The sequence below is a fragment of the Macaca nemestrina genome, chromosome 20 (genome assembly GCF_043159975.1).
Source record: "Macaca nemestrina isolate mMacNem1 chromosome 20, mMacNem.hap1, whole genome shotgun sequence".
Taxonomy (NCBI): domain Eukaryota; kingdom Metazoa; phylum Chordata; class Mammalia; order Primates; family Cercopithecidae; genus Macaca; species Macaca nemestrina.
This window is the reverse complement of record NC_092144.1, coordinates 6519398-6539983: the sequence shown is the minus strand read 5'-3', so window position 1 is coordinate 6539983 and position 20586 is coordinate 6519398. Positions and strand designations below refer to the sequence as shown.

General features: G+C 45.9%; 1 protein-coding gene across 2 annotated transcripts in view; it reads right to left on the bottom strand.

Annotated features, from left to right (window-relative positions):
- Positions 1–2270: 2270 nt before the first annotated feature.
- The window catches only part of LOC105487037 (adhesion G protein-coupled receptor E1), a 51558-nt gene continuing 33242 nt past the window's right edge, over positions 2271–20586 (bottom strand). The window contains exons 12-19 of one of the 2 annotated variants that reach the window (XM_071085946.1): positions 18827–18997; positions 15835–16029; positions 14022–14257; positions 12041–12107; positions 9338–9429; positions 5841–6009; positions 5621–5725; positions 2271–3340 (exon numbers count right to left, since the gene is read on the bottom strand). In XM_071085946.1, coding sequence (XP_070942047.1) covers positions 3335–3340; positions 5621–5725; positions 5841–6009; positions 9338–9429; positions 12041–12107; positions 14022–14257; positions 15835–16029; positions 18827–18997 — 1041 coding nt within the window. In that variant the 3' untranslated portion in view covers positions 2271–3334. The remainder of the gene's footprint in view (positions 3341–5620; positions 5726–5840; positions 6010–9337; positions 9430–12040; positions 12108–14021; positions 14258–15834; positions 16030–18826; positions 18998–20586) is intronic. The other variant, XM_071085947.1, reaches the window with a different exon arrangement.

The window sequence follows — 20586 nt, the reverse complement described above, 5'->3', positions numbered from 1 at the left end:
GCGCACGCCACCATGCCTGGCTAATTTTTGTATTTTTAGTAGAGACAGGGTTTTACCATGTTGGCCAGGATGGTCTCAATCTCTTGACCTTGTGATCTGCCTGCCTCAGCCTCCCAAAGTGCTGGGATTACAGGTGTGAGCCATCATGCCGGCTGATAATTTCTTATTTGTAAGGGGTCATTCTTTGCATTGTAGGGTGTTTAGAAGCAGCTTGGCCTGTATTCAGTAGGTGCCAGTGACACTTCCCCACCAGTCATGACAATCAAAAATGCTTCCAGAGGGGGAGTGCGGTGCCTTACACCTGTAATCCTAGCACTTTGGGAGACTGAGGTGGGTAGATCACTTGAGACCAGGAGTTCGAGGCCAGCCTGGCCAACATGGTGAAATCCCGTCTCTACTAAAAATACAAAAAAAATTAGCTGGGTGCAGTGGCTCACGTTTGTAATCCCAGCTATTCAGGAGGCTGAGGTGGGAGGATTGCCTGAACCCAGGAGACAGAGGCTGCAGTGAGCCAAGATCGTGCCACTGCACTGCAGCCTGGGCTACAGAGTAGCCGCTTCCTAATTTCCTTTTCAGCCTCCATCCCCTTCTCCAGGAAGTTGGCTTCAGCTGAACAGGAAGTGCTCCATCTGGGAGGTGACACACGGCCCTACCATTGTCGGGGCAACGTAGCCAATAATTGACTGACACAGGCATAAACAAGGCTGGGGCCCTTGACTCAAAGTGAGACCAACTCTGAGGTATGACTCATGCTCCATATATATACATATATATATATATATGTATATACGTGTGTGTGTGTGTGTGTGTGTATATATATATATATATTTTTTTTTTTTTTTTGAGACAGGGTCTCGCTCTGTCACACAGGCTGGAGTGCAGTGGTGCGGTCTCGGCTCACTGCAAGCTCTGCCTCCTGGGTTCATGCCATTCTCCTACCTCAGCCTCCCGAGTAGCTGGGACTACAGGTGCCCGCTACCACGCCCGGCTAATTTTTTGTATTTTTAGTAGAGACGGGGTTTCACCGTGTTAGCCAGGATGGTCTCGATCTCCTGACCTCGTGATCTTCCTGCCTCGGTCTCCTGAAGTGCTGGAATTACAGGCGTGAGCCACCGCGCCCATCCAAATTACTATATTTCTAATGGCTGCTTTTAAATTTATTTTATTTTAAATTTTTATCTATTTATTTATTTAGAGACCAGTTATGAGACTGGCTAATGTTTGTATTTTGGGTAGAGACGGGGTTTTGCCATGTTGCCCAGGCTGATCTTGAACTCCTGGGCTCAAGTCATTCACCCACCTCAGCCTCCCAAAGTGCTAGGATTACAGGCATGAACCACCATGCCCGGCCTGTAATGGTTTATTTTTTACAGTTTGGGAAAGTTTTGGCAGCCTTTGTACAGTGAAAAATGTTTGTTTTAATCAAACACTAAGGGGAACATATAAATTTCTTCCCACTTATAACCTACTGCTAATTTTAAAGGCACTTACATAGTAGAGTGTTAAAATTTTAGCTCAAAGATATTCATTACAGTGTTGTTTATAGTGCTGAAAATTTAGAAATGATACAAACTGGGATTAAATACTTTATGACACATGAACACCCCAGATTACCATGAAGACCTTCAAAAAAAGAAGTTTTAAAATATTTGGGGCTAGGTGCAGTGGCTCATGCCTGTAATCCCAGCATTTTAAGAGGCTGAAGCAGGAGGACTGCTTGAGTTCAGGAGTTCGAGGACAGCCTGGGTAACATAGTGAGACCACCCCTCGATCCCATTTCTATAAAATTTTTTTAAAAATTAGCCAGGCATAGTAGTGGGCACCTGTAGCTCCAGCTACTAGGCTGAGGTGGAAGGATCATTTGAGTGCAGGAGTTTGAAGCATAGTGAGCTATGACTGTGCCGACTGCACTGCAGCCTGGGTGAAAGAGTGAGATCTGTCACTAAATAATAATAATAATTGGCTGGGTGCAGTGGCTCATGCCTGTAATCCCAGCACTTTGGGAGGCCGAGGTGGGCAGATCACCTGAGGTCAGGAGTTCAAGACCAGCCCGGTCAACATGATGAAACCCCGTCTCTACTAAAAACACAAAAATTAGCCAGGTGTGGTGGTGGTTGCCTGTGATCCCAGATGCTCGGGAGGCTGAGGCAGGAGAATCGTTTGCACCCGGGAGGCAGAGGTTGCAGTGAGCCAAGATCATGCCACTGCACTCTGGCCTGGGCAACAGAGTGAGACTCTTGTCAAAAAAAAAAAAAAAAAAAATTAAGGATGGGTAGAGATAACTGTGTCAGAGCAAATCCTAAATCCTAGCCAAGTCATTAGATAGTTTCTAGAAAAAAGGGAGGTCTTGGTTACCTGAAGGACCCCAGAAAACCAAAGCACTTTCCAAAGGGTGTTGTCATCAAGTGCTTCAACCCTCCAGGAAGCGTTGAGTTCTGCTACATCAAATGTCCCCCTACTTACCAACATAATTCTTTTTAAATGTTTGTGCCAAAGTAGCTTATCTGTCTATGCACCATCTTGGTTCCCTGGGACTCTCATTACAGTTTTACTGACCATTTCTTTAAAATCACGAAGAGTCTTTGTCGTAGGGTAAATCAGTCAGACAGGCAACAAATCATTTATTTTTTATTTTTATTCCTATTTTGTTTTTGAGACGGAGTCTCACTCTGTCACCCAGGCTGGAGTGCGGTGGCGCGATCTTGGCTGACTGCAAGCTCCACCTCCCAGGTTCACGCCATTCTCCTGCCTCAGCCTCCCGAGTAGCTGGGACTACAGGCGCCGCCACCATGCCCGGCTAATTTTTCTATTTTTTAGTAGAGACGGGGTTTCACCGTCTTAGCCAGGATGGTCTCGATCTCCTGACCTTGTGATCCACCCGCCTCAGCCTCCCAAAGCGCTGGGATTATAGGCGTGAGCCACCGCGCCCGGCCGACAAATAATTTACTGAGAGGTCCTCTGCGTCCGGCGTGTGATAGGCGCTAGTGGGGCACGCTTAGAACCATGCACCAACAAGGGTGGGAGAAAACAAAACGGTCGCCAGATGTTCTTGGTCATGCCATTGAATTGGGGTCTGTTCTCAAAAACTCTGGAACTCAAGGAGTTGCAGAGCACAGAAGATAAAATGATCATTTGGAGCAGAAACCCCTGATTCTCATCAGTGCATACAACCCTGGGAAGACGGCCCCGAACATTCTTCCCCAGAGGGTTCTGGGGCTGGTGGGATCCTCATTTCCATGTCAAGCTGCGAAGAGAAGATTTCAGGGTAGGCTCCTGCAGGAAACTACTGTCCTCAACTGTTGCTCCATAGCATATTTGAAAGCAAGAAAGGGCTTTAACCCTGTGAGAGAGAAAAGAATTTCTTCAGAGTCTGCAGCGGGATTAATGCAAACGTGATTCCAAGGGTCATGTCTACAGGGGCAGGAGTATTAAAAATACAGTAACAAAGACTAGAAGGATACACATTAAAATGATAAATGCGATTGTCCCTAGTGTGACAGGCATAGCTGGAAAACCCAAAAGCCATTCTCCACCTCCTCAGCATTGATAGTGCCCATGTTGGACTTCAGAAAGTCAAACAGCTGTTGGTTCGGATTTTTTTGCCCATATGAGTGGTCACGTGATACACTTCTGACCAACCAGGTAAAGGGAAATCTACTGAGCATTTTCTGAGTTTTTCTTTACTGTTAAAGATAGAGACATGAAAGAAGGGCTTTCTGGTCCCGCCCATCCCTCTTCTTCTTGACTGGAACATAGTCATGATGTCTGGAGCTGTGGCAACCGTATTGCAACCATGAAAATACAATAAAATGTCAACATGCTGATGGTGGAATGGAAAACGGGAAAACCTAGATTCTTAATTTACAGCTTTTACAACACCACTAAGCATAGAACCAGCAACACCAGCAATATTACCAACACCTAACTCTGGACTTCTCTTCTTGCAAGGAAAATCATTCCCTAGTTAATTAAGCCACTGGATCTAAGGTGCTTGCATCCAAAAATATGACTCACTGGGATCTTTATGTGGTGGCATAATGGGACATTTTAATTTTATTTGTTTTCAATGCATACAACCGTTTTCTAAAATGTTCTATACCTATACTTTTTCATTAAAACTATAGTAAACCTTATTATGCTTAAAACCTTATTGCCAAGAGAATACGTCATCTGTGATTTGGACAATTTTTACAGTGGGTGATTCCTGTGGCTCATTCTGAAATCACCAAACTTAACCTCGATGACATTCAGTTTCCTCAGAATGAAAACAGACCAATGATACCTACCTCACTGGACTTTTGCAAGGCTTAACACTGAGATCCTGCTACGTCCTAGGCACTCTTGCAACCCCGTTGCATACCAGTTCATCTACTATTTAGTATAACATTCCAAGGTAAGGATTACCATTATCCCCATTTTATCAGTGAGGAAACTAAGCTATTGAATTATTATTTACTCAGGAAATATTCACCAAGAACTTACTGTGTGCTAGACAGCATTTCAGGGGCATGGAAAACATCGTTGAAAAAAAATAAGACATTCTAGTGGGAAAATCAACTTTGCCTCCATTTGCATATTCATTGTAATATTTCGATACTCCTGAAAATCTGCATATATAAATACGCTATCCATAATACATAAAAATTTCTCTATATAAATATATATGTGAAGATATCTATATTTATTTAATTAATTTTTTTTTTGAGACGGAGTTTCACTCTTTTTGCCCGGGCTGGAGTGCAATGGCGCAATCTCTGCTCCCTGCAACCTCCACCTCCTGGGTTCAAGCCGTTCTCCTGCCTCGGCCTCACGAGCAGCTGGGATTACAGGCGCCTGCCACCACACCTGGCTAATTTTGTATTTTTAATAGAGACGGGTTTTCACCATGTTGGCCAGGCTGGTCTCGAACTCCTGACCTCAGGTAATCTGCCCACCTCGGCCTCCGAAAGTGCTGGGATGACAGGCGTGAGCCACCATGCCCAGCCGATATCTATATTTAAACTTACATCTTACATTTATGTGTATATATTATACATTATATGTACATAATAAATGTATATAAATTTACTTTATAAACATAATATATAAAATATGTATTATGTTTAATATATGTTACATAATTTGTATACAAATGCATCTATGTAAATCTTCTGTTATAAATTATATATGTCTTATTCTTGAAATTTTATTTAAATCGATAGATGATAGAGGGATGATAGATGATAGATAGATAGATAGATGATAGATAGATGATAGATAGATAGATGATAGATACATAGATGATAGAGAGATGATAGATGATAGATAGATGGATGATAGATGATAGATAGATGATAGATAGATGATAGATAGACAGATAGATGACAGATGATAGATAGATAGATGATAGATCGATAGATAGATGATAGATAGATAGATGATAGACAGATAGATAATGTGTGTGTGTCTGCTGATATATACATAAAAATCCCCAGTCTTCAACTCCACACTTCATCCATGAGCTAACTAGGGTGAGCACCCTCAGCTCCCATTCAGTACCCAACACGTGGCAGAGCTGAGTGTCACCAAGTGGCCGGCACCTCCCTTGACCAGCACCCGCAGGGAGCATGCAGTCTCTCACCGTCTTGGAAGTAGATGGCATGGAGGACAGCAAGATGCTTGAAGTCTGGGACTGGGAGCTGGGCTTCATCTTCCCAGTGATCCACCTCTTGTATTCTTCTCGTACCTGGAGAAGGAGGCACATCCAGATGCAGGGAAATGGTCCAGGGACAGGGATGTTGGGTGGAGGGATGCTGGGGGTGGGGTGGGGAGAGGGGATGGGGAGGGCAGCGGCTACATACCTGGCGGTTAAGCAGACAGTGGATGAGGAAGATGAAGGCCCCCTGCAAGCTGTTGATGACAGTGAATAGGTAGGCCATGACACCTGCCACAGGTCCAATCTGAAAAATGCCCAGCACCCAGGAGCAGCCCAGGATGAAGAGCTGGGCAAAGGCCTTGAAGGTCAGTAACCTGGGGAGGAGATGTACAGAGTGTAAGGCTCTGGGAGGTGGCTATTGTCCTTGTAGGCCATGCTTCCAGGAATGGTCTGAGGCGGCCACTGTGCAATTTGCCACCTGGGTGGGGACAAATGTAGGGTGGGGTCTCCAAGCTTAGGTGTGGGAAAATCAAATCCTATAGACATTTAAAACACAATCAGGCTGGGTGCAGTGGCTCAAGCCTGTAATCCCAGCACTTTGGGAGGCCAAGGTGGGCGAGTCACCTGACGACAGAAATTTGAGACCAGCCTGGCCAACATGGTGAAACCCGTCTCTACTAAAAATACAAAAGTTAGCTGGGCGTGGTGGTGGGTGCCTGTAATCCCAGCACTTTGGGAGGCCGAGGCTGGTGGATCACCTGAGGACAGGAGTTCAAGACCACCCTGGCTCACATGGTAAAAACTAATCTCTACTAAAAATACAAAAATTAGCTGGGCATGGTGGCGGATGCCTGTAGTCTCAACTACTTGGGAGGCTGAGGCAGGAGAATCACTTGAACCCAGGAGGTGGAAGTGGCAGTGAGCCGAGATCATGCCATTGTACTCCAGCCTGGGTGACAAGAGTGAAACTCCATTTCAAAAAAAAAAAAAAAAAAATGCAATCAGCCTTCAATATACATGGACACTATGCACACGTGGATTTGGTGAATTTTCGTTTGTAGTAATAAAAGGGTAGAAAAACCCATGGGTCCAAAAAATCGGGACATGTTAAATGAGTGATGAAATCATAGTATGAAATACTGTGATGCCTTTCTTTTTATTTAGGTCAAATTCACCTAACATAAAATTCACCATTTTATCCCAGTGTTGTGCAACCATCACCACTATATAGTACCAAGGCTTGCTTTCTTTTTTTTTTAAAGATAGAATCTCCCTCTGTCGCCCAGGCTGCAGTGCAGTGGCATGATCTTGGCTCACTGCAACCTCCGTCTCCCAGGTTCAAACAATTCTCCTGCCTCAGCCTCCCAAGTAGCTAAGATTACAGGCACCCACCACCACACCTGGCTAATTTTTGTATTTTTAGTAGAGACGGAGTTTCACCATCTTGGCCAGGTTGGTCTCAAACTCCTGACCTCGTGATCCACCCACCTTGGCCTCCCAAAGTGCCGGGATTACAGGCGTGAGCCACTGCACCCGGCCATAGGAAGGCATTTTTATCAGCTCCTAAAGAAACCCCATACTGATTGTTTCCCAGTCTCCTCCCCCTCCAGTGGAAGCAATGCAAGTATCCAACAATGGATACACAAAATGTGGTATATTTATTTAATGGAATCTTATTCAGCCGTGAAACGGAATGACGTATTGGAATATGACCGAACATGGATGAATCCTGCAAGTTAAAAAAAAAAAAAAAAAAAAAAGTCCAGGTGCAGATGTCTGTAATCCCAGCTACTCAGGAGGCTAAGGCAGGAGAATCGCTTGAACCTGGGAGGCAGAGGTTGCAATGAGCCAGGACCATGCCACTGCCCTCTAGCCTGGGTAAGAGTGAGATTCTTTCTTAAAAAAAAAAAAAAAAAAAAAAAGGATCCGCCACTAGATCACTAGATAGTGGTGGTCAGGGTACAACACCGTGAATGTACTAAAAGCCACTGAGTTACATGCTTTAAAATGGTTAAAATAGTGAATTTCATCTGATGTGAAATTTATTGCTTAAATTTTCTGCCATGTGTATATATTAACTTTGTTTTACCTTTTTGCCTTTTTTTTTTCTTTTTTTGAGACAGATTATCGCTCTGTCGCTCAGGCTGGAGTGCAGTGGCGTGATCTCTGCTCACTGCAGTCTCCGCCTCATGGGTTCACGCCATTCTCCTGCCTCAGTCTCCGGAGTAGCTGGGACTACAAGTGCCCGCCACCACACCCAGCTGATTTTTTGTATTTTTAGTAGAGACGGGGTTTCACCATGTTAGCCACGATGGTCTTGATCTCCTGACCTCATGATCCGCCGGCCTCAGCCTCCCAAAGTGCTGGGATTACAGGCGTGAGCCACCATGCCTGGCCTCCTTTTTGACTTTTGTACTAACTTTTCAAACATATTTAAAATGGATAAGGGATTGGATACAGAAGAAAAAAGACACAAAGAATGTTATTAGGTTACTGACAATAAAACCTAGACGATGGTTGCTGAAGTTTCTTGAAATGAACAGTAGTTGAGTGAGGAAGTTAGGAAACACAATTGATCTATAAAAATACTTAAGAAGTCCCAAATCCCTAATATAAAATATGTGTAACAAAAATAATGAAATAGAATATTTTACACATTAAATCAGCACAAAATGCATCAAAAACAATACACTCCAGTGTTGACAATATTGCAAGTAAATAGGTATATTCTCATCATTGGAAACAAATTTTCTGAAAATCAATTTATGACGCACATACTAGAAGCATTACAATCCAACCTACCCTTTAGGCAGTTGGATTTATGTAGTTTCATGTTTTGTGTTGTAATTAAATAACCACGGTGTGGAAGGATTTACCTACAAGGGTGCTCAAAGCGGTATTGTTTATACAGAGAACAAAACAAAACTGATAACACACAGAAGCAAATTAAGTGTCCATGAATATGGTATGACTTCAATACAATGTGCTACAAATTTACACCGAAATGCTGTGCAAGAAAATCATATTGTAGAATAATATCTAACTAAGTCAGAAATCGCCAGGACATTCTTGAGAGAAAAAAAAAAAACATAAAAAAACCAAATACTATGATTCAGTTTCTTGTAAATATGCACATATAAGCATGCACAGGGAAAAATTAGAAAGTTTATTAATAGTTGTAATATATGAAACACCCACTGTTCCTAGTAACTGTGCTAAACGCTTTGTAAGGCACCTAAAATAAGCAATATTAATATCCCCATTCTGTAGGTGAGGCAAATGGGCTTCTGAGAGGTTATGTAACTTGCCTGAGGTCACACAGCTCGTAAATAGTTGAGCTGGAATTTTTTTTTTCTTCTGAGACGGAGTCTTGCTCTGTCGCCCAGGCTGGAGTGCAGTAGCACCATCTCGGCTCACTGCAAGCTCTGCCTCCCGGGTTCACGCCATTCTCCTGCCTCAGCCTCCCGAGTAGCTGGAACTACAGGCACCTGCCACCATGCCCAGCTAATTTTTTTTTGTATTTTTAGTAGAGACGGGGAGCTGGACTTTAAGCCTCCAGATCTAGGTGGTGTGATATGCTAAACAGACCTCATCACCTCTGTCTCGGGCATAGGACCCAGCACACAAAAAGTGCTCAAAGAACTTTTCTGGGAAGAAGGAAGAGGAAATCAAAAGAGGAGGAGAGATGAAAGAGGGCTGTACCTGGTGTCTTTTAGCGTTGAGACTTCGGCATTGACACTGGAAAGCCGCTGCCTCAGGATCCACAAGGTCCAGGTCAGGAGGATGGAGTTGATCTGCAAAGTCAAGCAGAAGGATGGAGAGGCTGGATATACAAATGGACAACGGCCAGAACACCTATAAAAGGAGAACTCTGGACTGGGCGTGGTGGCTCACATATGTAATCCCAGCACTTTGGGAGGCCGAGGCGGGCGGATCACGATGTCGGGAGATCAAGACCATCCTGGCGAACACAGTGAAACCCCATCTCCACTAAAAATACAAAAAGTTAGCCAGGCATGGTGGCACAGGCCTGTAGTCCCAGCTACTCGGGAGGCTGAGGCAGGAGAATGGCGTGAATCCGGGCAGCAGAGCTTGCAGTGAGCTGGGACTGTGCTAGCCTAGGCAACAGAGTGAGATTCCATCTCAAAAAAGAAAAAAAGAAAAGAAAACAAAAGAAAATTCTGGCCAACAGAGGAAACAAGGTAACTGTTCTGTCTAGGCTTTGGATCTTAGTGAAGAACAAAGAGAAAAGAAAAGAGAGGAGAGAGACAGAGTAGGGGAAGCAGAGGAAGAGAGGGGTAAGGAAGAGGATGAGGGCCGGCTGCCAAGGCTCACACCTGTAATCCCAGCACTTTGGGAGGCTGAGGTGGGAGGATGGCTTGAGCCCAGGAGTTCAAGACCAGCCTGGGCCACATGGTGGCACGCACCTGTAGTTCCAGCTACTTGGGAGGCTGAGGCAGGAGGATCGATTGAGCCCAAAAGGTTGAGGCTGCAGTGAATCATGATTGCACCACTGCACTCCAGCCTGGGCAACAGAGGAAGACCCTGCCTCAAAAAAAAAGAAAAAGAAAAGGATGAGGACAAGGAGGAGGAGGAGGAAGATGAGGAAGAGGAGGACAAAGAGGAGGAGAAGGAGGAGGGGAGAGAAAAGAACCCCAGCTCTGGCCTTCCATGGATTGGGAGTCCAATTTTACACTACCTTCATAGTCTAGGAAGCTGTTAGATGAGGCATTTATTTAAAATTGTTTCAGGTTGGTCGTACCTAGTTTTAGTTGAATTGTGTCTCCAGAAAAAGGTGTGTTGAACCCCTAAGTCCCAAGATCTCAGAATATGCCCTTATTTGGACATAGAATCTTTACAGAAATAATCAAGTTAAGATGAACTCATTAGGGCAGACCCTAATCTAATATGACTGAAATATGACTGGGGTTCTTTTTTTTTTTTTTTTGAGACAGTCTCACTCTGTCACCCAGGCTGCAGTGCAGTGGTGTTATCTCGGCTCACTGCAACCTCCCCCTCCCGGGTCCAAACGATTCTCCTGCCTCAGCCTCCTGAGTAGCTGAGACCATCAGTGCCTGCCACCACACCTGGCTAATTTTTTTGTATTTTTTAGTAGAGAGCCTCGCAAGGTGGTGAAACCCCATCTCTACTAAAAATACAAAAATTAGCTGGTCATAGTGGCACGTGCCTGTAATCCCAGCACTTGGGGAGGCCAAGGCAGGCAAACTACCTGAGGTCAGGAGTTTGAGACCAGCTTGGCCAACATGGTGAAAACCCATCTCTATTAAAAATATAAAATTAGCCGGGTGTGGTGGTACGCGCCTGTAATCCCAGCTACCCAGGAGGCTGAGGCGGAATAATAGCTTGAAACCAGGAGGCAGAGGTTGCAGTGAGCCTACCAACATGGAGAAACCCCATCTCTACTAAAAATACAAAATTAGCTGGGCGTGGTGGTGCTCGCCTGTAATCCCAGCTACCCAGGAGGCTGAGACAGGAAAGAATTGCTTGAACCAGGGGGGCAGAGGTTTTGGTGAGCTGAGATGGCACCATTGCACTCCAGCCTAGGCAACAAGAGTGAAACTCAGTCTCAAAAAAAAAAAAAAAAATGAGTTCTCCTTTTCAATATTTCATTCTTGAGATTTTTAAGTCCTAGAGTAATTTCTTTGATTCGCGAATTTTGTTTTTCCTTCTGAAAGGCAAATGCCCCTAGGAGGGACCATAATTGTATCCATCTTGTGTACGGGTCCATGAGTCTCTCTGAGGTGGAGTTGTTGTCTGAGGGGGCGGTGTCTGATTTACATAGGGCCCAAAGATTGGTTGGACCCAGTGTGACATTTACATAGAGCACGAGGAAGCTGGCCACCCACCCTGATCTTTTATTATGCAAATGGGGCCTTTACTTGGCTGGCAACATGTTGTCTTCTCCTTACTGTCCACATGGTTTACAAACAAAAGGGAAGAAGGAGCTGCCATTGTTTTTTCTTTTTTTAGATGGAGTCTCGCTCTGTCACCCAGGCTGGAGTGCAGTGGCATGATCTCGGCTCACTGCAACCTCCGTGTCTCCTGGATTCAAGCAATTCTCCTGCCTCAGCCTCCTGAGTAGCTGGGATTACAGGTGCTCACCACCACACCCGGCTAATTTTTTGTATTTTTAGTAGAGACGGGGTTTTGCCACGTTGGCCAGACTGGTCTCAAACTCCTGACCTCAGGTGATCCACCCGCCTCAGTCTCCCAAAGTGCTGGGATTACAGGCGTGAGCCACTGCGCTCAGCCTGGAAAGGAGAACTCCTGATGGGAATAAGTGACCCTCTCAGCTGCACACGTCCCTGGAAATTCCAGATCTCGCAGGTCTCCTTGCTCCTCCTCCAGAACACACTTCGCCAGGCTGTTGTCGTATTTGCTTACCGCTATGACTGTGCAAACTGGCCCCAAGAAACTCCAGATGAACCCCGTCTCTGTATTCAGCCAGCAGCTACGGAGAGAAATAGGAGGAGTCAGTGCTCGTCTCAGAGTCCGGACCTTACAGTTAACCCTGCCCCAACGAATGCCCTAGTGGAGGAGAACACTGGGAGGTGAGACTCAGATGACACTCAGGATGGTCCCAGTTGCAATTCAGCTTCCTTTAGACCACCGTGCTTCCTCTTTTAGACCTTCTTCCTGGGCAAATGTACCTGAAATGTTTACCTGGTGCCCGAGGTTGAGCTCATTTCGCAATTCACAACTTCCTAATCCTGTTTCCCTCTGTGCACAACTCTCCACTGCTACACCTGGTCATTGAAATCTCAGCTCAGGCTGGGCGCGGCGGCTCACGCCTGGAATCCCAGCACTTTGGGAGGCCGAGGCAGGTGGATCACCTGAGGTCAGGAGTTTCAGACCAGCCTGGACAACATGATGAAACCCCATCTCTACTAAAAATACAACAATTAGCTGGGCGTGGTGGTGGGTGTCTATAATCCCAGCTACTTGGGAGGCTGAGGCAGGAGAATCGCTTGAGCCCGGGAGGTGGAGGTTGCAGTGAGCCGAGATCACGCCACTGCACTCCATCCTGGGCAACATGAGCAAAACTCTGTCTCAAAATAAATATATAACAAATAAATAAATAAATAAATCTCAGCTCAAACGTCACCTCCTCTGAGAAGCCACTCCTGACTATCCTTAGATAGGGCATCCTATCTCTACTCCTGGTATCCATCTAGCAGAGCTCACTACATTTTTAAAATAGCAGCTATCGCTATCATAAGTTACCTTGTTTAATTGCTTGTGTAATTGCAAATTGTCTTCCACTACTAGACTATGAGCTTCATGAGAATTTGGGCCTTGGGTGTTTGTTCATTTCTGAATACTCAGCACTCAGAGCAAAGCCTAGCATAGACAAGATATTTCATAATTGTTTATTTAAAGGAAGGAAGGGAGGGAGGGAGGGAAGGAGGGAGGGAAGGATAAGAAGGAAGGGAAGGAAGGAGGGAAGGAGGGAGGGAAGGATAAGAAGGAAGGGAAGGAAGGAGGGAAGGAGGGAGGGAGGAGGGAAGGGAAGGAAGGGAGGAAGGGAGGAAGGGAGGAAAGGAAGGAAGGGAAGAAAGGGAAAGGAGGGAGGGAGGAAGGGAGGAAGGGAAGGAAGGGAAGAAAGGGAAAGGAGGAAGGGAGGAAGAGAGGGAGGGAAGGGAAGGAGGGAGGGAAGGGAAGGAAGGAAGGAAGGAAGGAAGGAAGGGAAGGAGGGAAGGGAGGAAGGAAGGAAGGAGGGAGGGAAGAGGGGAGGGAGATACGGAGAGAGGAAGAAGGGAGGAAGGAGGGAGTGAGGGAGGGTTGGAGGGAGGAAGAAAGGATTGCCTCTTTTTATTATGTCTCTAGTGTACATTAGCTGCTTTTACTACATAACAGCCATTCCGTCACGTTCAATAACAGCACCCCAATATTCCCCCCACCAGTTTTTTGAGACAAAGTCTCACTCTTGTTCCCCAGGCTGGAGTGCAATGGCGCGATCTCAGCTCATTGCAACCTCTGCCTCCTGGGTTCAAGCAATTCTCCTGCTTCAGCCTCCCGAGTAGCTGGAATTACAGACACACGCCACCATGCAGAAGTATTCCTCTCTCGCTTTCACCCCCACCTTCCATTTCATACACACAAGAAAAGGAAAATAATCAAGTTAGGTAAACTAGATATTCTCCTCCTGGAACATAAATCTCAAATAGTAGTGACCCTGGATTTGTGCAGTGCACAACCTGTGCTCCTGTACATGGTGGTCCTGAAACCAATAGCACATAATGTAAGAGCTCGATAAATGGTAGCCACAACTACTGCTACTGTTGTTACTCTCCTTGTTGCTCATGTCATTATCACTGTGATCCTTGGCAGCACGGTCTTCAGGAAGAGAGAGGATGTCACTCACCGATTATGCATTCCATAGCCCTGCGACTGCACACTGGCGGAGATCACCACCACCAGCACCGGCAGCCCATAACCAAAGGCACAGATGTGCAGCATCTTGATGTTGCGAGAGCTGAAGTAATTCACCACCTTCAGGTTTCTGACCATCAAGAAGAGCATCACAGCCTCCACCAGCATCCAGAAGAAGCAGGCAAGGAAAAGGTAGTGCAGGAAGCCCGCGATGATGGCGCAGCCCGTCTGGAGGGGAGAAGCATGCATGTCAGGGTCCTCCACCCCAGAGAGAAATCGAGAGGAAGAAAGGAAGAGAGAGACTCCTCAGCTGGAAATTCCCCAAACCTAGCTCACTCATTCATCTCACAAACATTTATAGAGATGGGCAGTGGTTCTCGACCACAAGCAGCACCACTTCCTGGTAAGGCGACCCATGGTCCTGGTTTGTCTGGAACTGAGATTTCCCAAGACGCATAACTTTCAGTTCTAAAACAGGAAGAGTTTTAGGAAAACTGACTGTTGATCGCCCTACTTTAGGGAATGGTTGAGAATACGCGGGTTCAGCAAACTAGACCCCGTAGGCTGACTGCCTGCCTTGTAAATAAAGCTTTATTGGCTGGGTGTGGTGGCTCACGCTTGTAATCCCAGCACTTTGGAAGGCTGAGGCAGGCAGATCGCTTGAGCCCAGGAGTTTGAGACCAGCCTGGGAAACATGACAAAACCCCCCTCTCCATACAAAAAATACAAAAATTAGCCAGACATGGTGGCACAGGCCTGTGGTCCCAGGTACTTGGGAGGCAGAGGTGGGAGGATCGCTTGAGCCCGGGAGGCTGTAATGAGGTGTGATTCAGCCACTGCACTCTAGCCTGAGTGACACAGCAAGACCCTGTCTCAAAAAAAAAAAAAAAAAAGAAAGAAAGAAAGCAAAGGAAAGGAAGGAAGGAAGGAAGGAAGGAAGGAAGGAAGGAAGGAAGGAAGGAAGGAAGGAAGGAAAGAAAGAAGGAAGGAAGGAAGGAAGGAAGGAAGGAAGGAAGGAAGGAAGGAAGGAAGGAAGGAAGGAGAAAATAAAAAGAGAAGTGGAGATTCTAAGCTGTAGCATTATCGACATTTGTAACATTATTGCAGGATCATCGTCTGTCATGGAGGGCTGTCTTGTGCACTACAAGATCCTTAGCAGCATCCCTAACCTTTACCCGCTAGATACCAGTAGCACGCTCCTCCAGTTATGACAACCAAAAATGTCTCCAGACATTGCCACGTCTGGTTTAGAAAGTATTGGAGGGGCTGTGCGTTGTGGTTCAAGCCTGTAATCCCAGCACTTTTTGGGAGGCCAAGGCGGGTGGATCACCTGAGGTCAGGAGTTCAGGACTAGCCTGGCCAAAATGGTGAAACCCCGTCTCTACTAAAAATACAAAAAAATTAGCAGGACATAGTGGCTCATGCCCGTACTCCCAGCTACTCAGGAGGCTAAGGCAGGAGAATTGCTTGAACCCAGAGGACGGGGTTGCAGTGAGCCAAGATCACATTGCACTCCAGCCTGGGCAACAAGGGCGAAACTCAGTATCAAAAACAAACAAACAAAAACAAGTAATAGGAGGAACCGTTACAATTCATAACATGATCAGGGATGTAATTTTGAACTGAGAGCTGTCACAAGGAGTCAAGCAGGTGAGAAGCTGGGAAGTGAGTGTTACAGGCAGAGGGCACAGCCTATGCAAAGGCCCTGAGGTAGGAACAGAGGTAGAGGGGATTGGGTAGGAATGAGCTGAGGCAGGTGGGGAGAAGATGGGGTTTGGTAGGGACACAGCCCCAGCGATGTAGACCTGATTGTCAGTCTTGTCTATACCGGCGAGGAAGAGGATCTGGGCCAAGAGGAGACACACGCAGAGGTGCAGGTGGAGGTAGGTGATGTGATTTCGGATGGATTGACACAGCAAAAAGGTGGCGATGGCCAAGATGAGGCACACCAAGGAGATGATCATGCCCACGTGGCTAATGACATACAAGGAGAAGTCCATCTGTCAGGAAGGAATTCCATAGTTGGCCTGAGAATGGGATCAAAATCCCCCCAGGTGGGAAGAACAGTTATCTAAAACCCTGGCTCAGGCAAAATTAGCTTGGGGGCCTTTTCTCCCTCTAACACTCAGTGAACTAGATATTGTCCTTCATTATCCTTTGCAATCAACTGGCATCCACCAGCACCTATTCCCAGCCCTGTCCTATGCGCTACTCCAGGTATGACTGGGACTGGATGTCCACAAACTACATCTCCCAGAATCCTTGGGAACTAAGGTCCTGGATGTAATTTAGGTTCTCCAGTGAGATACATCTGTGAATGTCTTGGAATGCAGAAGGGAGGCAAATATCAGCTTTTGGCAGACAGGAGTGAGCTTCATTCCACATTTCCACTGTCCAGTCCCCAATTTCATGGTGGAGTGCGGTGGCAAAACAACAGCAGCAATTTCTGACCTCTGAGTTATAGCTGCATTGGGGGATGATCTTGAAGCCAAAATTGAAGTGACAGCCCCCTGACTTCAACTCCTCCATCCTCTCCCAGAGATTTTTGTGAGCACCCACTCCCCTGTATTAAGTCCCTTTCTGCTTGAAATACCTGGGGTGTTTTTTCCTTCCTGTACTGCATCCCAACTGATAATGCAGACATTCAGGAATGCTCCAACTTCAGGAGTGGAACGTGACAAGCTGAGTTCTTCTTCTATGCCATTTATTCATAATTAATTTTAAAATTGATTTTAAATGTATCCGAGTGCTTTCTGTGGGTTAAAGATATGCCAGGCACCATCTTATGAGCACCTCTCTATGATATTGTCACAAAGTGGTTAGGAAAACTGACCATTGACTGGGCGCAGTAATTCCAGCACTTTGGGAGGCTGAGGTGGGTGGATCACCTGAGGTCAGGGGGTTCAAGACCAGCCTGGCCAACATGGCAAAACTCTGACTCTACCCAAAAAAAAAAAAAAAAATAGAAAGAAAAAAGCTGGGCATGGTGGTGGGCACCTGTAATCCCAGCTACTCGGGAGGCTGAGTCAGGAGAATCACTTGAACCTGGGAGACGGAGGTTGCAGTGAGCCGAGATCGCGCCACTGCACTCTAGCCTGGTGACAAGAGCGAAATTCAGTCTCAAAAAAAAAAAAAACCAGAAAAAAGAAAAGAAAACTGACCAATTTCTAGTTGTGTGAGTTTGGACAAGACACTTAACTGCTCTTTGCCCTCAGTTTCCTCATCTGTTAAAAAGAGAATATTAATGGTAACTGCCTAACACAGGTGTTGTAGGAGGATTAAAAGAAAACATTTAAAGTACAACTGTGCCAGAAACATGCTGTATAAATGCTAGTGATCATCAGCAATTTTTGTTATCATTCTCATTTTTGAGATGAGACAGCTGGGCTCAGTGCAGAGAAGTTAAGTGACTTTTCCAAGAAAACATAGCTAGAAAGTGGTAGAGATGGGACTTGAAACTCAGTCAGTTTTGTTCTGGATCCAGTTCTCTTAAATCCTAAGCCACATGGTCCTTAAAACGGCACTTACTTATGGCCTCCCTGGTAGGGAATTAAACGTTGGGTCTACCATGATAGGAAAGGATACTTTTTTTTTTTTTTTTTGAAACAGAGTCTCACTCTGTCACTCAAGCTGGAGTGCAGTGACGTGATCTCGGCTCACTGCAAGCTCTGCCTCCCGGGTTCACACCATTCTCCTGCCTCAGCCTCCCGAGTAGCTGGGACTATAGGCGCCCGCCACCACGCCCGGCTAATTTTTTGTATTTTTAGTAGACACAGGGTTTCGCCGTGTTAGGCAGGATGGTCTTGATCACCTGACCTCCTGATCCGCCTGCCTCGGCCTCCCAAAGTGCTGGGATTACAGGCGTGAGCCACCACGCCTGGCAAAAGGATGCTTTCTACAACACTAATGAGGACGTCCTTCCTCTCTGCCGAATCTACTCATTCACCAAGGCTTATTTCATATTCTGTTTCCTCCCGATCTATCATCGTCTCTCTTGGAAACACCTCAGAATTCTTTCTTTCTTTTTTTTTTTTTTTTTTTTTTTTTTTTTTTTTTTGTGAGACAGAGTCTCGCTCTGTTGCCAGGCTGGAATGAGGTGGTGCCATCTCGGCTCACTGTAACCTCCGCCTCCCAGGTTCAAGCGATTCAAGCGATTCTCCTGCCTCTGCCTCTGGAGTAGCTGGGACAACAGGCATGCATCACCACGCCCAGCTGATTTGTGTATTCTTAGTAGACATGGGGTTTCACCATGTTGACCAGGATGGTCTCGATCTCTTGACCTCATGATGCACCCGCCGTGGCCTTCCAAAGTGCTGGGATGACAGGCATGAGCCACCGCGCCCGGCCAACACCTCTGAATTCTTATAGCATTCCTTCTTGACCCATTTGCATGTTTTAGTCGAAAGAGATTTCCCCAGATTTGAATTCCACCTGCCCCAATTTCTAACTTCAGGACTAGACGGGCCACTTTGCCCATTCTGTGAAATGCGTCTGAAACGGCTTAACTTAAAGAGCCCAGCACACTGTAGGTGCTCATTAAGTAAGATCTGTGACTGCTCCAGTGCCTGGCCCTATTTAGGGTCATTATTTCTCATTGTATACGTGAGCTTCATGGCCTTCCAACCAGACTGTAAGTTCTGCAGGGGCGACGGCGTATCACCTACCCCTTCTGTCCCCATGACTCCGTCCCACAACACCCATCCCCATGGGAGACACATGACAGACGTTTAATCAATATTTTCCCATTGGATTTGGAGGCAAATACTCTGCCTCAGGGAACAAATCATCATTACTAACCGTGAGCTCCCCAGAAGCCATGATAACAGCAAGATTCGCCATCCGATTACAACTGCAGACGGTATGTATCTCAGAGGCTTCCAGGATCACACAGCCAAAGGATGTCCATCTTCCACCCTTCACATCGGTGCTCCAGGAAACACAGATGGGCCTCTCAAACTCCTGCTTTGGCTAAAAAAAAACCCCAAAATTAAAAAAAAAACAAAAAACAAAAAACCAAAAAAAAAAAAAGGACCTGGTCACCTGAGGATCCCCATCAAATAGATTAAATGTGACCATCCTCAAGAGTCACTGGGAACAGGAATACACAGGGTGCGTTCTGAGGGAATGGGGGGAAAATGCTGATATTTCATTATGCAATGAGGGCCAATCTGATGGGGTAGCTTACATTCCTGTTGCTAGAAGAAAACTCCTCCTTTCATCAAATCCATAATAAGGCCTTCTGCATAGTCACTCATTATTCACTTACTCATTCAATGTGTGGTTTTTTTGTGTGTCTGTGTGTGACTGAGTCTCACTGTGTCGCCCAGGCTGGAGTGCAGTGGTGCAGTCTCAGCTCACTGCAACCTCCGCCTCAGGGTTCAAGTGATTCTTCTGCCTCAGCCTCCCAAGTAGCTGAGATTACAGGTGCCCATCACCATGCTTGGCTAATTTTGGTATTTTTAGTAGAGACGGGGTTTTACTATGTTGGCCAGACCAGTATTGAACTCCTGATGTCAAGTGATTCACCTGCCTTGGGCTTCCCAAAGTTCTGGGATTACAGGCGTGTGTCACCATATCCAGCTAATTTTTGTATTTTTAGTAAAGATGGGGTTTCTCCATATTGGCCAGGCTGGTCTCGAACTCCTGACCTCAAGTAATCCGCCTGCATAGGCCTCCCAAACTGTTGGGATTAGAGGCATGAGCCACCACACCCAGCCTCGTTCAACATGTTTTTATTGAATACCTATTACATGCCTTGATCTGTGCTGTTTATGGGAGACATTAGTAAATAAAATAGACACAGTTCTTCCCCCAAGGAGATCATAGTGCAGTGGGAGGAAAAACATATAAAAGCCAAGTAAACAGAGAAATATTTTTAGTAACAGTTTAAGAACAACATGCTTTAAGAATGTATATTAGAAGGGTGGGCATGGTGGCTTATGCCTGTAATCCCAGCACTTTAAGAGGCTGAGGCGGGTGGATCACCTGAGGTCAGGTGTTCAAGACCAGCCTGACCAACACGGTGAAACCCTGTCTCCACCAAATACAAAAAGGTTGGCTGGGCGTGGTGGTGGGCACCTGTAATCCCAGTTACTCTGGAGAATGGCTTGAACCGAGGAGGCAGGGGTTGCAGTGTGAACTAGTTCAACTAGTTGAACTGTGAACTAGTTCAACCATTGTGGAAGACAGTGTGGTGATTCCTCAAGGATCTAGAACTAGAAATACCATTTGACCCAGTTATCCCATTACTGGGTATATACCCAAAGGATTACAAATCATGCTGCTATAAAGACACATGCACACATATGTTTATTGCGGCACTATTCACAATAACAAAGACTTGGAACCAACCCAAATGTCCATCGATGACAGACTGGATTAAGAAAATGTGGCACATATGCACCATGGAATACTATGCAGCCATAAAAACGGATGAGATCATGTCCCTTGTAGGGACATGGATGCAGCTGGAAGCCATCATTCTCAGCAAACTATCGCAAGAACAGAAAACCAAACACTGCATGTTCTCACTCATAGGTGGGAATTGAACAATGAGA